Source organism: Taudactylus pleione, unplaced genomic scaffold (genome assembly GCF_031769625.1).
Source record: "Taudactylus pleione unplaced genomic scaffold, aTauple2 ptg000225l, whole genome shotgun sequence".
Classification (NCBI taxonomy): Eukaryota; Metazoa; Chordata; class Amphibia; order Anura; family Myobatrachidae; genus Taudactylus; species Taudactylus pleione.
This window is the reverse complement of record NW_028284627.1, coordinates 667,495-693,510: the sequence shown is the minus strand read 5'-3', so window position 1 is coordinate 693,510 and position 26,016 is coordinate 667,495. Positions and strand designations below refer to the sequence as shown.

At 41.5% G+C, this 26,016-nt stretch overlaps 1 protein-coding gene across 1 annotated transcript in view; it reads right to left on the bottom strand.

Moving 5' to 3' along the window:
• The window catches only part of VWF (von Willebrand factor), a 304,519-nt gene that overhangs the window by 160,678 nt on the left and 117,825 nt on the right, over nucleotides 1–26,016 (bottom strand). Inside the window, exons 20-23 of the mRNA XM_088478900.1 lie at nucleotides 12,154–12,292; nucleotides 7,315–7,449; nucleotides 5,694–5,840; nucleotides 4,023–4,163 (exon numbers count right to left, since the gene is read on the bottom strand). Coding sequence (XP_088335026.1) covers nucleotides 4,023–4,163; nucleotides 5,694–5,840; nucleotides 7,315–7,449; nucleotides 12,154–12,292 — 562 coding nt within the window. The remainder of the gene's footprint in view (nucleotides 1–4,022; nucleotides 4,164–5,693; nucleotides 5,841–7,314; nucleotides 7,450–12,153; nucleotides 12,293–26,016) is intronic.

Below are 26,016 nucleotides of genomic sequence, written 5' to 3'. Positions count from 1 at the left end.
CGCTATATAGCGAGTGCCTGCTATTTTGAGTGACAGAATGAGGCGTATGTGGGTGGTAACAGGGGAAGGTGCTTGAAAACGGGGAGTGGAGATCCGAACGCAGGCGTGCTTAAAGGTCAAAACGGGCGTATTATGGGTGTGCATAATTAATACAGCAGCGTCATTGACCACGTCACTGGCTTATTTTATAGCCAGAACTGCTCGCAAATTTGTGGTAGCAAACACCAACCACAAGAATAGCGAGCAGTTCATACGCTGGTCGATGTACTCGATTAATCTAATAAATAGCGGACATGACGTATGGTGCGAGCGGACAGGGGGCGTTTTTAACAAATAAACGAGCGTATGTTTTGCTCGCTCGTTCAGACTTAGAGGTGTGAACAGACTGCAATTTGCAAACGTATCATTTGAATAGCCACCCCTTGTTTTTGAACGAACGACCGCAAATAGCGAACGGCTCTGAATGAGGGCCATAGAGTGCAAGCTCCACTGGGGCAGGGACTCGTGAATGACTGAAATATTCAATGTACAGTGATATATGTAAAGAATACATATGCACTATATAAATAATTGCTAATGAATAAATAAATCTATATACATATATTGTAGACAAGTTTTTTCAAGATCCTACAAATCAAACTGACCAGATAGGGAGACAAATATAAAGTTTGTCTTTATTGCCAACAACTAGTCAAGTATGGTAATACAGGAACTTTAATTTTCTACAGTCAGTATACCTATACCACTTTCAGACCAAAGGCAAGGCTCCGACCCTGCTTTTTCAAGGGTTATTGAACACGGTTTGAACCCGGGTCACAGGTCCGATACCCATTTCAAACTACACCTTGGTCCCGGGTTATTCCCAGGCCGGCCCCTTTCACACTGAACCCATATCTGCCCTGCAAAGTATCCATGAAAAGTGGACGTTCCCTGCTGACATCTCTCAGTGCTCCAGAGCGATCCAGATCCGCCAATTAGTAGCTTGGTCGATTAACCCGGGTCACACCTTTCACACTGCAGGATACCCGGATCGGTCCTGGGAATAACCCTGGTAGCGACCAGGGTGGAGGACTTGGGACATTGGACCAGGGTAGACCATTTCACACCGAGACAGGACCTGACTTGACCTGGCATGCTCCGGCAATATCCCATGTCAGAAGCTTGTTGTAAAAAGGTTATTAGTCTAAGGAAGACTGCATACTCCAGAAATTTCATTTTATGTTATGAGGACATACAAACATACAATGATCAATTATCAGGCTGATATTTAGCTCCGATAATTGAACACTGTATTGCGGCAACCGAGCAGTAATTATCGGTCTGTTAGACATGCAAAATCGTCCTGCATGTTCGAAAGATCCCAAAATTGGTGCTCTGACTTCAATTATCTGTAAGACTGAAAGGATCCAGTATCATTGCCATAATCAGACAGTGTACTGTATGACAAGTTGGCAACGATACTGGATGTTGTAAGTAGGCCAGAAAATTGGTCTGACAGACTTTGTAATCTCAAGGTGTATGTCCAGTCCAGCATTAGCATTTACCTCTGCTATAAATAAAAACATGTCTACTCCTGTGAGGTGAACTTACAGAAAGCTGAATTTAGCTTCCAAAAAAAAAACTTGCCTTGATTTAGCTAAGGCACAAGTTAGAATAGTTTAATCCGGTGAAAACAATTCTATGATCATTAATAACTGATGCACAACCATTTGTATATAAGTTTACACATCTGGGAGACATGTAATCACCCTATAATATTTGTAGAGGTGTCACAAGGGGAGTACAAGCGGTGCGGTACTTAACCGGGTGTCATCCTTCCAGAGGGTGACACAAAATGCAGCCTCCTCTGTAGTGACAGGGAACCGGTTGCCGAACTGTGACATTATCGTGCAGCACCCGGCTCCTGTCACTGGGGAGGAACTGGCAGTGCAGGCACACTCTCCGAGGCAGCCCAGAATCTCCAAGAATGCTGGGCATGCCGCTGGAGTGATGTAAAAAGGGGCTTCCAGCGATGCCACACCCCCGGACTAGATTCCAGTGGGGCCACACCACTTTTCAGGCGCACACGCCTACACTACATGTGGGGGGGGGCTATTTACAGCACTGGGTGTCACTAACCCCAGTGCCGCCACTGAATATTTTGGCAGCATGGTGGAGAAATGGTTAGCTTGCTGCCTCACAGCACTAAGGTCTAGGGTTCAATTCCCAACAAGGTCTTATCTGTGTGGTGTTGAGTGTTTTCCCTGTGTTTGCGTTGGTTACCTCCGAGTACTCTGACAACAATCCCAAAAAATACTGGTAGATTAATTGACTTCTGACTAAAAAATAACCCAGGTGTACAGTAAATGTGTGTACATGTTATAGTGATTATAGGGCTTTATTCTGAGGTGCACACAGTACGATGATTGCGCAGGAGTTATTTGCTACTGCACAGATAAAAAATGTCTAGAAAACCCTTACTGCGCAAGTGGAACCAATGTGTGCGATGGCATATGCATTTGCATACGACATCGCTATGACTTCAGTAGTCATGGACGTTTCAGGTTGGAGATTGAGAGGTGACCTAAAGTGATTGCGAAAATGGAGCTGGCATGGGCGTGTTATAGGAGAAAGTTACAAGGGAGACTGTGTGCCAGGCAAGGATGCTCGAGGAGTCGATGTTGTGAACGATGGCGTGTCGATGGTGGAGTGATCAGATCCACCAGCGCAGTTGAGCATTGCTGAGATATGCAAAGTGGGTGCCGCAGGGTTTGCTCAGTCTATCCCACAGAAGTACACAAGAGGAATGTTCAGGCTGATATTTGCATATTGGCATATTTTTGCTCTTCCGTGAGAAATCATAGCCATGCAATAACTGCATGCACCTCTGAATCAGGCCCATAGATTTTAAGCTCCTCTGGGACAGGGACTGATTAAAATAAAAATGTAAAGCACTGCAGAATGTGTGCGCTATATAAATAAAAGTTAATAAATATTTAGTGATGATTAATTTCTAACAATCATGTAAAATTTATTTTAGTTTATTTTAGTTCGCACAAGACAACTATTTTAATGGTGACAATGTAAATCAGGCTAAACAAAGTAAAAAAGTTCAGATCGTTAAAATTAATTGGTAGAAGAAAATAATTACTGTTATACTCTACATTTTTATAATAAAAATTTTAAAAAACAAATTTTACAAAATAAATATTATTTTAGTGATTGAAACGACGTTTAGTAAAACTAATGAAAAAATAGTATGTGTTAACTTTGTAAAACAAATGTGCTGTTTTTGGCAAATATTTTTTTTTTATTCTTTTACAAAATAATGAAAAAAAAATTAAAGCATTCCAAGGTTATGTGAAATTAACTATTAAAAGTTCCAATAAATACCACAAATAAGTACACAGCCTACATTATATCTTATTTGTCCTTCTATGTACAGTTCTGCAAAACACAGTATACTTGTGTTTTACATATAGAATGTAATTGCACATAGTATAAATACTTCAAAGAATAAGATTCTATATTAATAAGTTAATGTAAACCATATTTTTTCCTACTGAATTTAAAAAGATTTTTTTGAAATTTAGAAATAGAAAAACATATGATACAATATAACCAGTACAGTACGAATCAACACATGTTGCTTATATTGATAAACAGGTTATAAAATATATTATATAGTAGTTCACATATGAGGTTGAATGAAAATGGAAAAAAGGAAAAAAATTACTAATTTTATAAATAGTTTGCCATTTAAAAAACAAACTTGGATACTGATTGCACTCCAAGGCTAAGTAAAAATAATATTGTTAAAACGTACAGTACAAAAATAATTATATATCTATATAGCGTATATCTACAGTTTATATGTTCCTTTTTGTATGGTGTTATATTAACACTTTTTTATAAAATGTAAAAAAAATAATAAAGTACATTTCTATTAATAAACAAATAAAAAAATATACTAAAATGTAAAAAAAATTATTAAAGATATATTGTACAATTGTAAAACTTTACAATGCAACCTTTATACTCACCATTGCAGCATCAGCACAGAGACGGTTTACTTTCCAGGAATTTCCGAAGTTACTGGGGTTATTTTCCAGCTGATTATTACTGCTCATCAAATCGTTGTTTTCACTTCCATCGAAGTTTCCACACAAACCACAAACTTTGTCCTGGAAAAAAAAAATACATATTTTTATAATTGGTTAAACCAACATTAAATATTTTAGTGAGTGTTATTTTATTATTTGAACACACTGGCCTGCTTCCTCATACCACCAAGATATTTGGTTCTCACATAATTTGGTCTTTTCTTTCCACTTATTTTTTAGAGTTATATAATGTATATATTTTTTCTCTACTTTAAAAGCACATAGAAGCAGAATTACCTGTTTATTAAAGAATCCTTACATTTGCGGGAGAGAAAGAAACTTCAGTGTTCATGAATTATGGCAAGTGAAGTATTTAATGACTGTTAGTTTTATTATTTATAAAGTTAGTAACCGGTTTCAACTTTCAATATCAGTTTTGTGATACTTTGACCTAAGGCACCACAATATATTGATCGGAGAACAAAACTTTTATTTTTGTCTTTTTGGCTTCCTGGACTTGTTTTGATACTGGCTTGTTGAGGTACCAGAGAAAGTCAAAAAGATATATAGGACAAGAGCAAGGAAAAGGCTATCCCTCTCTCTATCCCTCTTTGTGTGTCTGTCTCTAATTTTATATGTGCCCCACTGTCTTCCCATACATAAAATCACCATGAAAATGGTGTAGGCGCTATTTTCTCGGGAGATTGATGAATGCGCAGTAGACTCTGACACAGTGCCAGATGGTATTCGGGCCAGAGGAGGGAGGAGGGAAGCCTTCACGGACACTGCACACTGGCCCCTCCTCTGTTTAAACGCCCCTGCAGCAGTTAGCATCTAAATGAGTGGGAAACATTATGCAAAAGGCAAATGTTTGCAGCAAGAAGAAGAAGGGGGTTAGCAGTAACAAATAACAGCTTCTATGTACTAAGTCTTGGAGAGAGATAAAGTGGATGGAGTTAAAGTACCAACCAATCAGCGCCTAACTATCACTTTACAACATGTGTTTGAAAAATGACAGGAGCTGATTGGTTGGTATCTCTGTCCACTTTATCTCTCCCCAAGGCTTATTACATAGCCACCCTAGTCGCAAATAACAATAACCGTTTGTTTCTCAGGTCATGTCTGGTGCAGATAATACAGCACTGGCTAACACTAGACGTTTACCAACTTAATAAAGAAAAAACACAAAATCTGTTTAAGCGTAGCTATATTTGGTTCATTAAACTCCAATTAACAAAAAACTCTGTTATAAGGAAAAATAGCTTTATATTGTATTACATCTCAAATTGAGGTTATATATTTTTATTAAAATCACTGTGTAGAATAAGGCATTATATTTTGTTTTAAAGGCACACTGTATAAATATATATAGAGATCTTTTTATTGGTAAAACCATGCATGCAAAGCATTACATTAAAAAGTAAACTATTTGTAATGCCTGCAAACAGTGGTGGCAGCCATTTTAATGACCGAACCAATTTTCCAGGGCCTTAATGACGTCATTAGATCTCTGGCTAACTTGGAAACTGCTTTTTCATATACAAAATGGCTGCCTCCATTCTCTAAGTGCTCTTTACATTTACTTTACAAAAATAATTGAAGACTGTTTACCCTGTAGGTTTCTTTCAAAGTGATATACAATCTCATTCCTTTGTCCCATACAACAGACAGGTCACTGCCAAGTTTCAGAATAAAGAAGTTACCAGACTGCAGCATATCAAAGCCAGCTTCATTATTAGGAGGTATTTTAACGGTGACCTGAGTAAAGAATAGAAAAGGTTTAAAAAATTAGTAATTTACAGAGACAGTGCCTCCTGTAACATGGAAACACAGTGCAGTGCAGTACCTTAACCAATTCTATAACTTTGATCCATTGTAATATTGTGTCCCTTACTTATTTTTTTTTAAATATGAAATGAGATTTCAATTATTTAAACTTTACAACAGAGACCACTCCCAGGGCTCTATTTAGTAACATTATTTTTACTAAAATAAAGTGAAAAAGGGTGTTTTCACACCCTTTTCACATTATTTTAGTATTACCTACAGTTACTATAGGGCAATTGAAGTAGAATTCGTAAAATTGTACTCCAACCCCTAAGTATCACTTATTTTTAGTAAGCAGATCGCATTTCCCATAATTCTAATGGGAAATGTGATCTGGCCAACTTACTAAAAATAAATTGTAAAAAATACCGGGGAAAGCCCTGTGAGTAGGAGTAGCCCTATTAGAGCATTATCCATGGTCTCTCCCGGTTACCGGGCTCCTACTCTGCTCTATTAGGCAGAGCAGAGTCCGGAGCCGGTCCAAGTGATCAGCTGTGTGGTCTGAACAGACCGCAAGCTGATACACTGCGAAAAAAAAAAATAGTAAGAAAAAAAATTCACTTGCCTGACTCCAGGGACCGGTGGTTGGGGCTCCGGTGATGACTCCCCTCCGGTCAGCTGGTCTCCCATGCTGCACTGTGGCCCGGTCATCAGGTGATCGGGTTCCAGTGCAGTATGGGATATCAGCTGACTGGAGGTATGGAAGACATAACCGGAGCACCAGTGACTGCAGGTAAGTGCTATTAAGGAAGGGGGGGTCGCGTGGGGGTCTGCGATTGCGGGGGGCGGGGCTTAGTGACGGGGCGGGGCTTAGCATCGGGGGGGTAGCAGAGGTGGCCGGTCAGCGCCTGCGCGGGGCACTAGTAGCCACAGTATTTTTTTGTCATGACTAGAGTGCGGAGGGGATTCGCAGGGACAGAGCTTTCTCGCAAGCTCTGTCCCTGCAAGGGATTTGTAATAACTCCCTGTGATATTGCCTGAATTCGCAATGCGAATTCAGTCGATAATATCACACTACAATCTGCATTACTAATGTGGATTGTAGTAAATAGAGCCCCCAGAGTGTTATAAAAAGGAGATTTCCAATGAGTTTCATCCTGGTAGTCAGTGATAATGTGATTTCATAAGGTGTTGTAGACAAATTATTAAACATCAGAGCAGGTCTTTTTATATGTTATAAGTATATTACAGTATGGTGTTCCACTTTTTCTAATTTATTAACATAGAACTGAGGATATTCGGTTTTTGTAGCTGCACCTTTGGAGCATTGTGGTTTGGGAGGTTCTCCTAAGTTTATCACATAAGCCTGAAAATACAAGTTAGGTGTATGAGTTGGCTCCACACACTTTATTCAGTACCCCGCTGGGGTTGTATATGTTACCGCACTAGAGTACATACACTATACCTGTTCATTTGATAAATCAATTTCTCCACTTCTAAAGAAAATAGTAATCTTTTTGGAACATTTCTCTCCAGTGAATCCACAACCCACATTTCCAACAAGAATACGGAAGGTTCCAGGTTTTCCATTGCAGTAATCCTACAGGAAAATAATGAAAACTATTTTTAATATAATTTCTGTTGCAAGACAATCTGCTATCCATACTTTATACTACTGTGCACAGGTAACGTCACAACATCAATAGGGAGATTTATCAAACCTTCTAAAGAGGACATGTAATGGTGCTGGCCATAGCAATCAAACAGCTTCTAGTTGGAATATGTGTGTATAATAAACAACCCAGTCAATGAACAACCCAGTACTTAACCAGTGGGGTGGTTTATTTTGCAGTAATGTGAATTGTACAGCCGTACTTATAGATATGCATACACAGACTATTCGCATGGAGCAGAGTATACAAGTCACTAACCAGTGATTGTATATGGAGAGCGGTGCAGGATGCAAGCGGTACCAGTGTCTCTAGCAACGTCGACCAGCAGTAATATGCAGGGTCTCTCTGAGCTAAATGGAAGACATACGTTCCCCACTGTATCACTCCAACACAGTGACAAGATGGCGCTGTGCATGCGTATAAGTACGGTCTGTGGCGATCCTGGTTAGGAATTTGAAGCCTCCCTGTAGGAACCATTATTGAGTTTGTGCAGTAGCATTCTTAGCTTCAACACCCCCCTCCCCTTGCTACAAGCTTCTCTGTGTTACACAAACATTTACTTTCAGCTTCCCTAGAGGAACCTCTATAAAAAATTGGGTTAGAAAAGCAAGAAAACAGCAACATTTCAAATGGTTCTTCTAGTCCACTTTTCTTGGTAGATACACCAGTGAGAGTCCTATCACTGACTGTGCAGACCATATCAACAGTCTCTTTCCTCATGGATTCAGGATTGCTGCCAATGTTTTCCACACAGTGACATTCGAGTTCTGTAAAGTCTCTTTGCCCATTTTGGACTTCCACTCACCTGCCAGCTCTTGACTTTGGTTTCTGGATGTCTTGAGGTTCACTGAATGCAATATTTGTGAACTTCTCATCATATCTTTTAGGTTCTTTTCTTTGGTTGGATGTTCACGCTGATAGCTTCTGGTTCAGATACTGTACGTCTCCAGCTGCTGGCATGTCCAGTGACACATACTTGCTGTGAGTTTGAAATTCCAGCTTTTCTTTAATGTGTGTTGTTTCTTAAATCATCGTCTAGACTTGACAGGCTTTCCAGTACTTTGCTTCCAGAGTCTATAACCCTTACTTTCATGGCAATAGCCAAGCAGGATGCCGGACTTTGAATCCAGCTTGCATCTTCTCTCCTTTGGTATGTGTATGTAGTTCTGAAATGCTTTACATTTGCTTTTCTTCCTGACCGCACATCTGCATGTACTAACTCTAGTGCTGCTTCAGCTCTGCTTGCTGACTTGGGAAGTGGCTGACGTTTTTGTTTTCCTGTTATACAGCTTTCACATATGGGTTTCTCTGTATTATTTACTGACATTCCTGTGAAAGGTGAACAAATCTTCTGTGTTGAGAGTTCAATCAACTGTGACTCAGTTGTCATCTTCGCATAACACTGCTGTGTGTCAAGGACATACAATTGACAGCACCAAGTACCTGTTGCTCTTACTGCCCCTTTTCTGTTTCATACAATGCATTTTCCTTTTCTGAGGTGAACTCTGTGACCTCTTTGCTCTAGTACACTGATAGGTATAAGATTTGTTCCCATTTCTGGTACATAAAGCACTCTTGTTTTAGTCTGAATTCTTAAGCGGGCTGTAATTGTTTTAACCTTAGTAGCTGTAAGAACTTAATTCCCAATTCCTTTGATTGTAATACAATCACATGTGGCTAATGTGGTGAACCATTCTTCATTGCAGCTGAAATACCTGGTAGCACCTGAATCGATATACCAACAATGTTTTCTGTGACTGTCTGTGACACTTAGTGCTGATTCATCTTTGTAGTTGCATTTCTTGTTCTGCATAACATTTGTGTTCTTTTGCTTACATTGAAATGCTTTGTGATCTATTCTGTGGCATATATAATACTTTAACTTGAATGTAGTAGTACCCTCAAATTTCAACTTAACTAGCATGTGTTCCATCCTAGACTGTGTCTGTGGTTAACCTGGAAAGCTTTCTTCCAATGCTATGACTAGAAAGTCAAACTCAGGCGTTAAATTTGGTAGTGTCGCTGTGGCAATCTCTTGTACTCCTACAGACATTAGTTGCTGAGAATAGACATCATTCTGTCAATGTAGTCACTCATACAGCTGCATTCACATAGCTTGGTATTATAAATTGCACATCTCAGACTTAATCTTCTCATTAGACACCCATCTTAATATGCTGTCTGCAATGCTGTCTACATGTATTTTGCAGACACTTTCTCATGTATGATGGAGTACACATGCTGTTCAACACTCAAACCAATCATACCCATGGGCTCTGTCTAATTCATCTGGGCATGGACTGTCACCTGTTCAACTGTAACTTTCCACAACCTTTCATGCTTTAGCTGCATTTTCATAGCAAACTTCAATGTGGTGTAATTCTCTGCTTGATAAACCTCAGTATGCAGCTTCTGTGTGCATACTTCTTACTGACGTGACAATGCAGCTCCTGTACTTTGATTAGCTTTCTGTGCTGTCACACTGCACTATAAACACTCTGTGCTGTCTTCACTGTGTGTTTGCAGGTGTCTAAAATGGTGTCATATGCTGCTGGACATTCTAGTAACTTGGGGCCTGTGTAACTTTGCTTCTGTGTCTGCTTCTGTCACCAGCTAGTGACTGTATATGGGTAGTGGTGTAGATTGAAAGCGGTACCAGTGTCGTGGATCAACAGTAATATATAGGGTCTCTTTGAGATAAGTGGAGGATGTCTGTCTTCCACTGTGGCGCTCCAACACAGTGACAAGATGGTGCCATGCATGCACAGAAGTAAGGCCAGTGGCCATCTTGGTTAGGAATTTGAAGCCTCCCTGTAGGAAACAACATGAAGTATGTGCAGTAGCACTCTCCAGCTTCACAAATTCTAGCTATTATTTTATAGAATAACCTAAATAAATGTTAGATATAATCTGATTGGTTTCTCTAGACAAGACCTCTACTTGTCCTCTTTAGAAGGTTTGATAAATCTCCCTCCAAATGAAGTAAATATATGTTCATTCATGATAGTAAAAGCCCGTTTTATAGGAAACTAAAACAAACATGTAACGATTCACAGTAATTAATTATTTGATTCTAAAAAAACTGCTCATACACACACTGTGTAGACAGTAATTTTGTGGGGCTGATCTAATTGTCAGGATCAATGAATTAATTATATCAGTGCACCATGGAGAGCAACAATAAAAGCTTACATAATAATGAAAAACATACCATACAGCTTACAGTGGCGGTAGCCATTTTGTAGGTTGAACCAGTGTCCATTAGAATGCGGCCTATCAATTCACTAAGATATACATTAGTGACATCACTGGAACATAGTGACATCACTGGGACATGAGACGTGCTGTGGAATCGTGGGTCTGTATGGAGGGGGTGTGGCTAAAATTACGCGATTTGCTTAATTATAGCCCTGCCCCTACCCTGCATTTTGCCATAAAACGGGTAGGCAAAGAGCCCAGCCCCCGAAATGGCCAGCTGCATCTCCCATTCAGGCTTCTCCTGGATAGGTACAACACAGTATTAAACTGTGGGAGGTAGTGATATCTCTGTACGGAATCGGTATGATTTACCGTCGGACCCATGCCCGGCGGTTAGTATCCTGGCAGAGGAGGAAATCCCGATCGTCCCCAGGTAAGTATATACTAATCTATTTCTACCCCCTAACCCTAACCCTCCCTTAGGGGTGCCTAACCCTAACCTCCCCTCCCCCCAGTGCCTAACTCTAATCCCCCTCTAAGTGCCTAAACCTAACCCCCCCTTCCCCGCCGCCTATACCTAAGTGCCCCGGGGGGATCCTAACCCTAAGTCCTCTAAGGGGGTGCCTAACCCTAACCCCCTTCCCCTAGCCTAAACCTAACCTCCCGGGGGGGTAACTAACCCTAAGTCCTCCCCCGGGAACCCTAAACCTAACCCTCCTCTCCCCCGCGGCTAACCGCGCTCGGCGCCCGGCGTCCCTTCGATCGGGATGCCGGGTGGTCAGGCTCCCGGCGTATGTCTAATGACAGGCGACGGCATACCGACGCCTGTCTTTAGACCCTTGCCGGGATATGACAGTCGGGAAGCCGGCTGTCAGGATTAGGTCCGCCGGCTTCCCGACTGCATACCTGCCGTACACAACCAAAAGCAGCTGCAAATGGGTAGCCAACCCAATATTAAAAAGACAAAGGCAATATAAGTAGCTAGCAGCTATTTACTAGCAAAGACGGCTTTCTGTTTTTTTCTCACGTTGCTCTGGACTGAACTTAACAAATCATTGAGCTAACTATGAATAGATTTTTTTATATATTCGCAGACAGATTGCTATACATATTGTATTAGTTGATGTAATTTGTATGTACACTGTATGTTTGCAAATAAGTTTTTGTACAGGATGCTTATGATTATAGGTTGATTAATAGAATATATTATATATTTTTTAATAAATAAGGTATTTTACCCATATGTATTTGTGATTAATTTACACCACTGTAGCGCTGCTTATATTTTCTTTCTCCTGGATAGGAGCAACTAAAAGTTAGAAAGTATGAATTACAGCTTGTTTGAACCCCAAAAATGTACATGTCATTTCTGTACAAGGGAAGAGCCTTATTACTGATTACATATTAAAATAATGATGAGCATTAATTGTTACCTGAGCCATGATATATTGGCAGTTTCCGGGGAAAGTATACTTCATGCCATCAAATGTGAAGTAGTGGGACGTCCCAATGGCTGAACAAGTGCTGTCACAAACCTTAGTAGTGCATTTCCATTTTCTATTTTGACAAACACTAGAAAATAAAGTGTGATTTTTTTTCATATACTGTATGTATAGATTACGATATATGTTATAAATGAATATTTCTTTACAAACTGCAGATGTGATACTTAGTGCCGTACGCACAAGAATACCTGTAGATCAACAACATTTTCAAAACTGTGCATTAAATATTCTCATTCAATATATGGCTGCGAGATGTACGCTGTGCTGATATTTACATAGTTGAGCAATTATTGGTAAACTGCGCATACATTCCCCAGCAATATTATATACGTTGACGGTGACTACCCGTTATGGATGGTTCTTTGAGATGACTGATCATTACCTACCATTGTGACTGTTTGGTTAATGGGGAGCACCCCACCATACTGCAATTTAATTCACAGATTACACTGCACAACAATGAAAATGTTTCCGATGTGAAAATAATTACTTCTAATTGATTTCAGCATGCAAAGAATGAATATGACATTTAAAACTCTCAGTTAGCTCTGAGTTCCGAGATATAGCCCATTTATTACAATGTAGGGGTATTCCTAGTGAAGTGGGCAGAATGGAGAGAATCTTACCAGCAAACTGTGTTCCGCACAGAGGGGGCGGGGCCTAATGACCCAATTAAATGAATCAGTTATTTGTCCCCTCCCCTATTCAAATATATGCGATTCACGGGATTACCCACACAAGATAACTGTGGTGCACTGAGTGACAAGCATAGTGAGCGATTCCACCAAGACATTTCAGCAATGGAACAAAGATATCAGGGTAGGTGATCACTACTGCTGGACAGTGACAAGAGATGCCCCAGAAGAGGAGTACAAGCGACAAGCAAAGAGAAAGCACCCCCATGAATAGGCCACTATATTACATAGTACTTTCGTATGCTGTATGTTTGTTTCATATGCTGTATGTTTGTTTTGTTTTGTGTTCTTATTTGTGATTGATTGAATTAAAACAACTGTTATTTATTTTCTATCAAGAAAATATCAGATTATTTTAAAATAGCTTTTCACTATGACTATATTACTAATGTACATACAGTATAGTGCAAGTAGTGTAGCTCAAAAAATAGAGCTAGTAAAAACATTCTGAAATCATTTTAGTTTTTCTTGACCTCAAATTAGTAATGTATGACTATTTTTAGAAAGGAAACAAATTAAAAGTATTAACTTGTTTACAGTGTTATCATATACTGTATGTGTGTACCACAAGGTGATTAGTGGGGAACAATTGCATCCTTACTGTATTACACAAAGATCTTTTTTTTGCTTTTCTTCCTCCCTTTATGTACAAACTACACATCTGCTGAAGTGGAAGAAAAAGGCATCTTATTGAAGGGAAGTGTGGTTAATGTTTTCTTTATACGCCTATGTTGAGTATTGGAAATTGTGTTTAAACTTTGTAATTATGTAGTTAGCCTAAGGGGTTGTTGTATATAATATACTGGAGGTCAGTCATATAGGAGCCAGCTCTGTGGCTGCTCTTAAAGTATGTTGTGGTTCATAACTCAGGTATAAATGCACCCAAGTGCACAGCATTCCCCCAGCCATTTTAATATACTATATCATAAACACACAGGCCAGATTAAGACTTGTGGGGGCCCCGGGGCAACTAAGTTGTTGGGGCCCCAACCAAATAGACGCTAACCGCCTGTTGCCTCTCCTATACCCCTGCATGATAGCACAACACATGGCAGTAAGGAACATTGGGGGCAGTAGAGCCAGCAGGAAGGTGGTCTCTGGGCAGCCAGGTACAATCTTGCAATGCAAGGTTGCCGGCTGGAGCCCCCATCACAGCCACAATGGGCAGCGGAAGGCAGAACGCACGTACACACACACATACAAGGAGGGGGCCAGGACCCGGTGCATTACCTGTCAAGACCCCGGTGGCCGCGAGTGGTGCACATCACGTCATCGGCTGCCAACTTCATTCTGCCGGAGGTGCTGTCACTGGCCCGGCTTTCACAGAGGAGCAGCAGCAGCAGCCTGGGCTGGTAGAGCGGGGAGCCAGTCAAGTGAGCAGACCGCTGAGGAGCACATCTCCGCCGCCTGAGGGACAGCCGGAGTGGAGGCTGGACTGGAAGGTGAGTAGGGGAAGGGTCCAACTTTGCAGTGTGCAGTCAGCTATGCTTGCGTACCCCGGGTGGGCAAGGGAGCTAGCAGAGTAGGCCAGGTAGGGGCAATATGTGGGGGCCCCAAATGTGTGGGGGCCCCTGGACGACCGCCCCGTTCGCCCCGCCTATAATCCGGCCCTGTAAACACACAACATAGGCCTTACATCTGACTAGGCCACACCCCATTTAGATAGCCAACCCCTAAACGAGTAGGTAAGCGACTATTCCTGCCTGGAAGTGTCCCAGAATTCTTGGATGCAGTTATCTATACTTCACTGACCAATCAGAAACTTGCTTTTATAGTAAGATTTGCACACGGCAGAGCTAATTTACTGTAGCTACAGATTTGTTTATACAGGTTACTGCCCTTGCCTAGTCCTGGTAAATAATCCCTCATCAGTGATGTTTCTATGTGACTTTAAAAAGATGTCTGACGCACAGCTCTCTCTGGATCCACCCCCTATGTTGTTGGCTAATCCGGAACAATAAAATAAGAGTAAAATTAAAACATCGATATTTTCTGATTAGACCAATCTAGATTTTTATTTCTATATAATAACCAAAAATACTATAAGCAAAACAGCAGATGTTTTCGTTACATCTATACAAAACTATTTATCTGAAAATAAACTTGATATATACAATCCCACTAATAAAGTTGCAAATTTATGGGGAACATTTAATAAAATACTTTTCTTATACCCAAATGGCCAATTTAGGTTCATAATGAAATATAGTATAATTGCGCTATAATGTTTTCTCTGCAATTTAGAGCTATTTGTCCCTGACGCATTTCCAAATTAATGGTAGATTTAGTGTGAATGGGATAAATGTGGAAGTATGTTTATTCTTTATTATGGTGACCGGGACATCAGATGTATACAGTATTCCACACCCAAAACATTTGCTAATCAAAATAACTGTACTAAATACACTAAAGAAAACAACGTGATTGTCAATGACATTTGGGGATATTTCTATATATATACCAATCCTCAATCCGGCACTCAATAGGAAAAAAATGTTGAATACTGGCCCGGGTGCCCTCCACAGAATTCCTTTGCACAAGGCGTTCTGCTAAATAATATTTAAATGGCGGCACTCCGGATAAATAATGTGAATACCAAACGGCTTTACATGGCAACGTTTCGGCACCTTTATTGACGCTTTTATCAAGCCTTTATAGATTTCGCCAGGTCAGACTGGCACAGCTGTAGTCTGAATGAACAGAGGGGGAGACTACAGTGCCGCCAGTTGATTATATATATATATATATATATATATATACACTACCGTTCAAAAGTTTGGAGTCACTTAGAAATGTCCTTATTTTTGGAAGAAAAGCACTGTTTTTTTCAATGAAGATAACATTAAAGTAATCAGAAATACAATCTATACATTGTTAATGTAGTAAATGACTATACTAGCTGCAAACATCTGGTTCTTAAAGGAATATCTACACAGGTGTATAGAGGCCCATTTCCAGCCACCATCACTCCAGTGTTCTAATGGTACATTGTGTTTGCTAAGAGTGTTAGAAGACTAATGGATGATTAGAAAACCCTTGTGCAATTATGTTAGCACAGCTGAAAATGGGTTTGCTCGTTAGAGAAGCTATAAAACTGGCCTTCCGTTGAGCTAGTGAGTATTTCTAGCATCACATATGTGGGTTTGATTATACTCTCCAAATGGCCAGAAAAAGAGAACTTTCATGTGAAACTCGACAGTCTATTCTTGTTCTTATAAATGAAGGCTATTCCATGCGAGAATTTGCCAAGAAACTGAACATTTCCTACAACGTGTACTACTGTGTACTACTCCCTTCAGAGAACAGGCTCTAACCAGAGTAGAAAGAGAAATGGGAGGCCCCCGGTGCACAACTGTAAAAGAAGACTAGTACATTAGAGTCTCTAGTTTTAGAAATAGATGCCTCACAAGTCCTCAACTTCATTAAATGGAACTCGCAAAATGCCAGTGTCAACATCTACAATGAAGAGGCGACTCTGGGATGCTGGCCTTCTAGGCAGAGTGGCAAAGAAAAAGCCATATCTGAGACTGGCCAATAAAAGGAAAAGATTAATATGGGAAAAAGAACACAGACATTGGGCAGAGGAAGATTGGAAAAAAGTGTTATTGACAGACAAATCGAAGTTTGAGGTGTTTGGATCACACAGAAGAATATTTGTGAGATGCAAAACAAGTGAAAAGATGCTGGAAGAGTGAGTGATGCCATCTGTCAAGTATGGTGGAGCATAATGATGGTCTGGGGCTGCTTTGGTGCTGGTAAAGTGGGAGATTTGAACAAGGTAAAAGCGATTTTGAATAAGGAAGGCTATCACTCCATTTTGCAGCGCCATGCCATACCCTGTGGACAGCAGTTGATTGGAGCCAATTTCCTCCTCCAACAGGATAATGACCCAAAGCACACCTCCAAATTATGCAAGAACTATTTAGGGAAGAAGCAGGCAGCTGGTATTCTGTCTGTAATGGAGAGGCCAGCACAGTCACCAGATCTCAATCCCATTGAGCTGTTGTGGGAGCAGCTTGACCGTATGGTACGCAAGAAGTGCCCATCAAGCCAATCCAACTTGTGGGAGGTGCTTCAGGAAGCATGGGGTGATTTTCTTCAGATTAACAGCTAGAATGCCAAAGGTCTGCATTGCTGTAATTGCTGCAAAAGGAGCATTCTTTGACAAAAGCAAAGTTTGAAGGACAAAATTATTATTTCAAATAAAATCATTATTTCTAACCTTGCCAATGTCTTGACTATATGTTCTATTCATTTTGCAACTCATTTGATAAATATAAGTCAGTTTTCATGTAAAACACGAAATTGTCTGGGTGACCCCAAACTTTTCAACGGTAGTGTATATATATATAATAAAGTCTTTGGTTTAGGCGTCTGCCTGTTAGTTCGGTCTAATCACTTGAACCACTGGACGGATTTTGATGGGGTTTTCACTATTCTATACAGCATTGGTCGAGGAAGATTTAGGTGTATGAAACATTCATCTGTAAATAAGGGAGACAAGCGTGGACAATTTTAGCGAAGCAAAGTCGCAGAAAGAAATCTTGCACCAAGCTGCTGTATAGGAGCTGCCCATGATGCTGAAACAGCAAGAGACAGTGAGAGCCAATCAGAGATAGCAATGTGCCCTGTTGCTATGCAGCAGTCTAGAGAGGGGAGGAAGTCAGGGACTGAGCAAGGTCATGTCTGAGCCAGACAGAGAGTGAGAGACAGCCTCCAACTAACCCATGAAGATGATACAGACACAGTAGCCAGGAAGGAGCCAGGGTAGGCATAGCTATCAGGAACTAAAAAAAAAAACAACAACCCTCAGAACACCATCTAATAATTTCCATTCAACGGTGGCAAACATCGGACCGCCACAATCAAATGCTAAAAGCACTACCATTGGAACATAAATATTGATGGTTAGTGACCATCGGATTGCGATGTCCATACATACGCTAAACCTGCAGGTGGACTCCAGCCACCACTCCTCCACCATGAATTGCTTCCTCTGCAGTGTGATGTTCCTGCTCAGCCACATGCCCTCGGTGAATAGAAGGCACCTCTGATGGAAGTCAGCACTGTTCTCAGACAGGGGCACCACTGCAAGGAAGCTCAAAAGGAGGCCCAGAAAATACAGGGCACATTGTGGAAAACGGACATTGCTCATTGCCATGTTCAGCAGCTGGGGAGGGATGCGCATGGAGGTTGTGGAAATATGCACAGCCGCCCTAGCCCCAGTGATATGCTGCTGTTACTACTTACAGTAGCTGCAATACAAATCTCTCATTCATGATCCTCCTGCCCTTCTCAGCACATCCCAGTGACCTGGCCCCAGTCAGCTGCAGGCCAGCAGCATTGGGGGTTATGGTGACACTGGTGAGATGCAGGTGGCAGGAGTGAGAAGCAGGGGGTTGTGGTGAGATGCAGAGTCCTGTGGTGACGTGGACTCTGCATCATAAATTAAAAAATAGTTTCTTAGTAAAGATTGAAACAGACCTTTAGTAAATTATCCCCCCAAGTAATCTGATTTAGCTGATCCACCGATACTCAAGTGGTAAGATAAATGCAAAAGCCTGCAAAACCGATGGCGGGATTTATGACTTGGATTAAAAAAGGCCTTTCAATCTTTAATACATTTTCCCCTTGAAGTTAGTTTTAGATATGTTAAAGTAATGACAAGTATTGTCATAATTGTTTATATAGGGGGCGCCACAAATTTCTGCAGGACGGACAGTCGGTATAACAAATTATATAATTAACAAGTCCTACATAAAACAGAAAAAGGACATACAGTCTAAAAGCCATTTTGTGCACTGAACCAGTTAACCTGTCAACTCGCTAAGAACCAGTGACCTCAGTGCTGTGTTGTTCTCTAGGAATTTCCAGAAACATTTGGGTAGGCCACTGTAGCGGATAAGTTCAGATGATCAATGTTAGACTGAGATGATGCAAACAGGTAAGCTTTTTGTTCAAGGATTGAAAAGGCAGAGTCGGTGTAATAATTTCTTATATAAGGTCTGATATAGTTGGGGTAGAAGGACCCTCTCCTGGGGTAGATGGACACCTCCTTACACACAGCAGCCAGGAAACAGCACACCAGTACAAGCTGGTGGACCCAGTTTTATTGTGCAATATAAACAACAAAATAAATAAAACATAAAAATAAATCCTAGCCCATCTGGGCACTTAGACTTGTTATTCCCTCTCTACAAGTGGCAGGGCCTACTGCCTTACCACAAACACAACACTTCCAAATAACACAGTGTCTGAACAAACTTCAGTTTCTGTTCTCCCCCAGGGTATGTGAGACACTGAACCAAAACCTAACAGCTTATCTAAGCCACTTCCAGGTGCAAATACTAATCAGCCTGCTCTCAGACTTAAAGACCCAACACCTGGAATGGCCTGTGGATGGAGCCCTCCCTTCTCTTCTCACATCCACACCCCTAGGACCCTTATCCGGCTTTTACCAAAAGCCGACACTTCTGGTCAGTTTGGCATAACAGACTTTTCCTGGGGTTTTTAAAACACATATATGCCATCCCAGACTTCTCCAGTGCTTCTACCACATATCCCCCCCTTTGTTTCATCCTGTGGGGCGGAACAACTGCAGCCCCCAAACAATGAACACGCGACAAAGCACATGCATTGGCCAGCTGGCTTCCTGGCCAGTGTTCGACTGTAAACTTCTCCATTGCTCACTTTGTTCTCTGACATCCATTTCAAAGGGGCATGGTCAGTGATCAGCCTGAACTTCCTTCCCATCAAGTAGTACCTGAGAGTTTCTTATGCCCACATTGTGGCCAACGCTTCTTTCTCAACCATAGCATAGTTTCTCTCATGTACATTCAATTTCCTGCTTAAGCAACAAATATTGTGTTTTTCACTTTCTTTACTCTGGGACAGGATCGCTCCTATGCCTACATCTGATGCACCAGTTTGCACAACAAACTCCCTGTCAAAATCAGGGGTCATCAGAACTGGTTGGGTACACAATGCAATTTTTAACCCCTGAAAAGCCTTCTCTGCTTCAGGACTCCATTTAACAATGACTTCCTGTTTGCCTTTGGTAAGGTCAGTTAGTAGGACTGTAATGGTGGCAAAATTGGGTATAAATCTTCTATAATATCCAGTAATCCCTAAGAAGGCTCTCACCTGCTTCTTATTCAGGGGTCGTGGCCAGTTTTGTATTCCTCAATCTTAGTAAGCTGTGGCTTTATCAAACCTCCACCAATTTTGTACCTGAGATACTTTACTTCTTCCATCCCTAGGCAACACCCTTTTGGGTTGGCTGTCAATCCTGCCCTATAGATGGAGTCCAACACTGCTTGCACTCTGGGCAAGTGAGACTGCCAATCAGGACTATGAATGACCACACCATCTAGATAAGCAGCAGCATACTGTCTATGGGGCCTTAGAATCCTATCCATCATCCTTTGAAAAGTAGCCGGTGCCCCATGTAACTCAAAGGGCAACATCTTGTATTGGAACAACCCTTCTGGTGCAGAAAAGACTGTCTTTTCTTTGGCATTCTTGGTTAATGGCACTTGCCAATACCCTTTAGTTAAGTCTAGAGTGGTTAAATACCTGACTGTTCCTAGTTTTTCAATTAGTTCATCCACCCTAGGCATAGGGTAGGTATCGAACTTTGACACACTGTTCAACTTTCAGGAAATCATTGCAGAAACGCACACACCCATCAGGCTTTGGAATAAGCACAATGGGACTTGACCACTCACTATGCGATTCTTCAATTACACCCAATTCCAACATTTTTTTAATTTCTTTAGATACTGATTCTCTTTGGGCTTCTGGTAACCTATAGGGCTTTAGGTTAATCTTAACCCCTGGGTCAGTGATTATGTCATGTTTAATGACTGTGGTTTTGCCCGGTTTATCTGAAAACAAAACTCTATTTCTGCAAAGAAATTCCTTAACTTCCTGCTGTTGAACTGCCGACAGGGTTTTAGCTACTGTCACTTCGGGAACCAAGGGCCCTGGATTTACTGGAGGGGCTTGGATGGCTGACAGAGCTGCTCTATGCTTCCAAGGTTTTATAAGATTTACATGGTATATTGGTTCTGGCTTTCTTTTCCCAGGCTGGTAAACTTTGTAATTAACCTCCCCCACTTTTTCCCTGGCTTTTATCAGAGTAGGGTCATTTAACTGCTCCACGGCAAAGTCCACTTTTCTGACTTCAAGATCAGGCAGATGACCAACTGGCTCTACAATGTTTCCCTTCTCAGTAGGAGGCACATCACTTGGTGAGCCACCATCATTCTCAGACACTGAAGAAATTCCCTCTGCTACTGCATCAGTAACCTTCTCAAATGGGTCGGGGTTATTTACTTCTATAACAAATCGGCTTTCCCACAACTTCCAGAAGCGAGCAAAGTCTCTCCCCAATATTGCATCATACATCACGCCATGCACCAAACCCACAGAGACTATCGCGGAACCAGACTGTGTTTCTATGTTCACCTCTGCAGTAACATAATAGCGAGTATCCCCATGTATGCTGGTCACACCAACAGTTTTTCCCTTACGCTTCAAGGGGTTCACCAGTTCAGCTTTCACAAGTGTAACCAGGCTATCAGAATCTAACAGAGCCTCTACTCGGTTGACTTCTACAGTAACTATACACATTTACTTATCTGTCCCAGCCTGTCAGTCAGCAGTACAGGCTGGCTGTGCAAAGAAAGACATTCTGCGATTGACGTAAGCAGTATCACATTGCATAGGTTCAGAGGTAAGTGAACAATTAGCAGAAATATGGCCCAAATCACCACATTGGAAACATTGAATCATACTATTACTAAGTCTATTACGGGGTAGGAACCTTCCTGGCCTGGTTGGCCTATCTCCAGGTTCCAAACCCACAGTCTGAATTACATTCCACCGCCCAGCACCCTTCTCCTCTGCAACAGTCTTACCAGTGATCACGGGAAATCGCCGTTGCGGAATCGGGGCTTGGTGGGGCACACTCAACAGTTCCTCAGCCGCCACATACCTCTCCACCAGTTCAACAAATTGGTCTGCTGTGTTAGGGTCTGCATGGCTCATCCACTTGCGCATAGTTGCAGGTAGAGACCGCAGATATCAATCCATAATGACTCTTTCCACGATCTGTGGTCCCGTTAGAGTCTCTGGCTGCAGCCATTTTTTGGTAAGATGGACGAGGTCATGCATTTGCGAGCATGGAGGTTTTTCTGTTTGGAACTCCCAGCGGTGGACTCGTTGGGCATGAACAAATACTGTGACTCCCAATTGAGTTAAGATTTCCTGTTTCAATTTAACATAGTCTTTTGCATCAGCCAGGCACAAGTCATAGTATGCTTTCTGTGGTTCTCCAGACAGGAAGGGTGCCACAAGACTTGCCCACTGCTCTTTAGACCAATTCTCTCTTTCTGCGGTTCTTTCAAAGGCCGTAAGATACACTTCTACATCATCATTCTGGGTCATCTTTTGCAGAAAGTGACTGGCCCTTATGGTGTTAGTGTGAGTTGGAAGAGCAGGGGAAGTATCTCCAGACCAGACTACTAGCTGTTGTACCACCTCTCTTAAGGCCTGGCGGGTTTCCTCTATGGTGACTTGTTGTTGCCTCTGGGCGGTCTCCAAGGCCAATAATTGCACATTGGTGGATTCCTGCTGAGCTCTGGTAGCTTCTTGCTGAGCTTTGTTAGTTTCCTGCTGAGGTTTGGTAACTTCTTGCTGAATTTTGTTAGTTTCCTGCTGAGCTGCCGTAGCTTGGAGCAAGGCCATAACAATGTCCTCCATGTTGTCTTTAGGTGTAGGTTGGAAGTGGAATCTTGCTTCTCTAAGCATCTACCAATGCCACCTTCGTGGATTCCACGAAACACAGGTTGATATCCAAACAACACATTTGTCTCTTTAAATTTTCAATGCAAAACTTTTCCTCTTGCTGCAGTTTTCCGTGTGTCTGCCCGCATTCTCCACCACTTGTGATATTGTCAGGGTAGGGGGTCCCTCTCCTGGGGTAGATGGACACCTCCTAACACACAGCAACCAGGAAACAGAACACCAGTCCAGGGTTTTTGTGCAAGCCGGTCGGAACCAGTTTTATTGTGCAATATAAACAACAAAATAAACAAAACAAAAATAAATCCTAGCCTGCCTGGGCACTAACTAGACAGGTTATTCCCTCTCTACAAGTGGCAGGGCCTACTGCCTTGCCACAAACACAGCACTTCCAAATAACACAGTGTCTGAACAAACCTCAGTGTCTGTTCTCCCCCAGGGTATGTTAGACACTGAGCCAAAACCTAACAGCTTATCTAAGCCACTTCCAGGTGCAACTACTAATCAGCCTGCTCTCAGACTGAAAGGCCCAACACCTGGAATGGCCTGTGGATGGAGCCCTCCCTTCTCTTCTCACATCCACACCCCTAGGACCCTTTATCCGGCTTTTACCAAAAGCCGACACTTCTGGTCTGTTTGGCATAACAGACTTTTCCTGGGGTTTTTAAAACACATATGATAGGAATCTGGGACACACATATATGCCATCCCAGACTTCTTCAGTGCTTCTACCACATAGGCAAATACAGTTCAGGAACAATAATACATCTTATATGAGACAGCAGTTCAAACAAGCACAGTATTCCCAGTCATAGTTCAGATTGTCCAGCATAGGGAGAGCTGCTAAAGGTTCATTCTCTCCCTCACATTTTCACTGACTAAACTTTCCATGTTCTTATACCTTAGCTGGTCTTAATTGATGTAAGGGTGTGGCTCCTCCCTAGCAAAATGTGGGAGAGACCCACTGTGACACAGCCACCTAGACCCAGGTCCCATTTATCCTTCTTGTAAAGATACAGCAAATTGTGTTGTCGCTCCCCCTCCCCTTCTCCTCCACACCTCAGGTCACAGAAATAGGCAAGTATGAACTAAGCATGTTACAGATATTCCATATATCAATCATTCACGTTCCTCAAGTGTCAGTGATGTCTCTAGTGCCTGGTGAATTGAATTGTGCATTTTTTTGGCTTTTCACTCAAACCACAAAATGGCTTCATAATGATGGTTTTACGCTTCCCATTTTAGTTATGTCACAAGGGAATTGATAAGTAGGCTCTACTTTATGCAACAGACAGATAACACTGGGGAACAAAAAAATATTATTTTTTATTTGCCAAGGATTTAAGATCGGTTTGAGAGTACTCGCAGGTCCTATTTTTGCATTAGATCTTCGCTATAGCTGAACTGGCTCCAGGTTTCAAATTAATAAAAAATCAAATTAAATTACTTTCTCCATTTGCAGTAAGTACCTTACTAGTCTAGGCCTGCTTTACTTAACAGAATCAACTTAGTTTTGCCTTTATAATAACTACCCTCTTTCAACAATAACAAGAATTAGTTTTATTTGTGATAACGTAGCTGGTAGTCACGTTTGAGACACATAACACATTCAAATCTCCTCACTAACGCTGGGAGGAGGCGTGGCAGTGCACCGCTGAGCCTGCTGGGACATCCTCAGACCACAGCCACGCCTCCTCCCAGCATACAGAGAGGAGCAACACATAACACATTCATATGTCCTCACTAACGCTGGGAGGAGGCGTGGCCCTGCACTGCTGAGCCTGCTGGAACATCCTCAGACCACAGTCACGCCTCCTCGGAGCATACAGAGAGGAGCAACGGAGAGGACCGAGTGACGCAGTTAGCATACCTCCTGTTCCTTTGTTCGGCCCTCTCTCTGTCCCACCACAACCAAATTCCCGCCGTTTGGGCTTGTTTTGTTCAGCACGTCCTCGGCTTTTGTTGGGAGTTAGCACTGAATGTGTGAAATAAAACGTTTTTGCTGTAAAAATGAGTTCTCCTCAGAGACGGTGTAATAACAACCCTGATGTTTTTTGTTATATTTGTGGCAAATATAGTGTTGCAAAAGAAAGAAAAAATATAACTGTATTCGTAAAACAAGCGTATCAGGCTTCTTTTGGACGTCACATAAACCAGCAAGACAAGATTTTGGTGCCTCACAAAGTTTGTAAAACCTGCGTGGAATCACTCCGCAATTGGTCCTGAAAAGGACTTAATTTCGGCAAACCTATGTTGTGGTGTGAGACAAGATCACTTGAGTGACTGCTATTTTTGTGCTGTAAATGTGAAGGGTATGAATCGATTTAAGAAACGCAAATGGGAATACCCAAGTATGAATTCTGCAAAACAACCGATACCACATAGCGAAGATTTACCTGTACCATCATTCAGTTCTGTGCGAAGTTAAATGTGATGATGTGGAAATGTTAATTTCATCCAGTGCAAGTGACAACGCAGATGAAAGAGAGTGTGAAGAAAGTTCCTCTACTCCAAACAAATTTTCTGAAAAGGAACTAAACGATTTAATTTGTGACTTGAATTTATCGAAAATAAGGAGCTGAGCTTTTAGCATCCAGACTTAAAAAAAAGCACTGTATTGAGCCGGATGTTAATATAACGTCATATGAAAATAGAGAGCAAGCCATATTGCCGTTCTTTAGCCAAGATAACAATCTTGTGTATTGCAACAATATTCTGGAACTTTCCAGATCGTGGGCTTACCAGAATATCGAGCAGAAGACTGGTGGCTCTTTTTGGATAGTTCTAAAAGGAGCTTAAAATGTGTATTACTGCACAATGGGAATAAATTTGCATCGATTCCTATCGATCATTCAACAAAACTTAAAGAACAGTATGAAAATATCAAGTTAGTCTTAGAAAAATAGCTTATTCTCAGCATCAGTGGTCTGTTTGTGTTGATTTAAAAATGGTAAACTTTCTTCTTGGGCAGCAAAGTGGATATACTAAGTATCCTTGTCACATATGCTTATGAGATAGTCGTGCAAAACAAAAGCACTGGCAGCAAACCGTATGGCCTCCAAGAGAAGTTATAACTGTAGGAGAAGCCAACATCATTCATGAGCCCTTAATTGACAGGAAAAAAATCATGCTGCCGCCTCTCCGTATCATGAATTAGTCCACAACATGCTAAAATCTTTCAAGAAAGTAGGTGCCAACATGAGTATTAAAGTACATATTTTGTACAGCCATTTAGATCACGTTCCATCCAATCTAGGAGATTTAAGCGAAGAACAGAGTGAACGGTTCC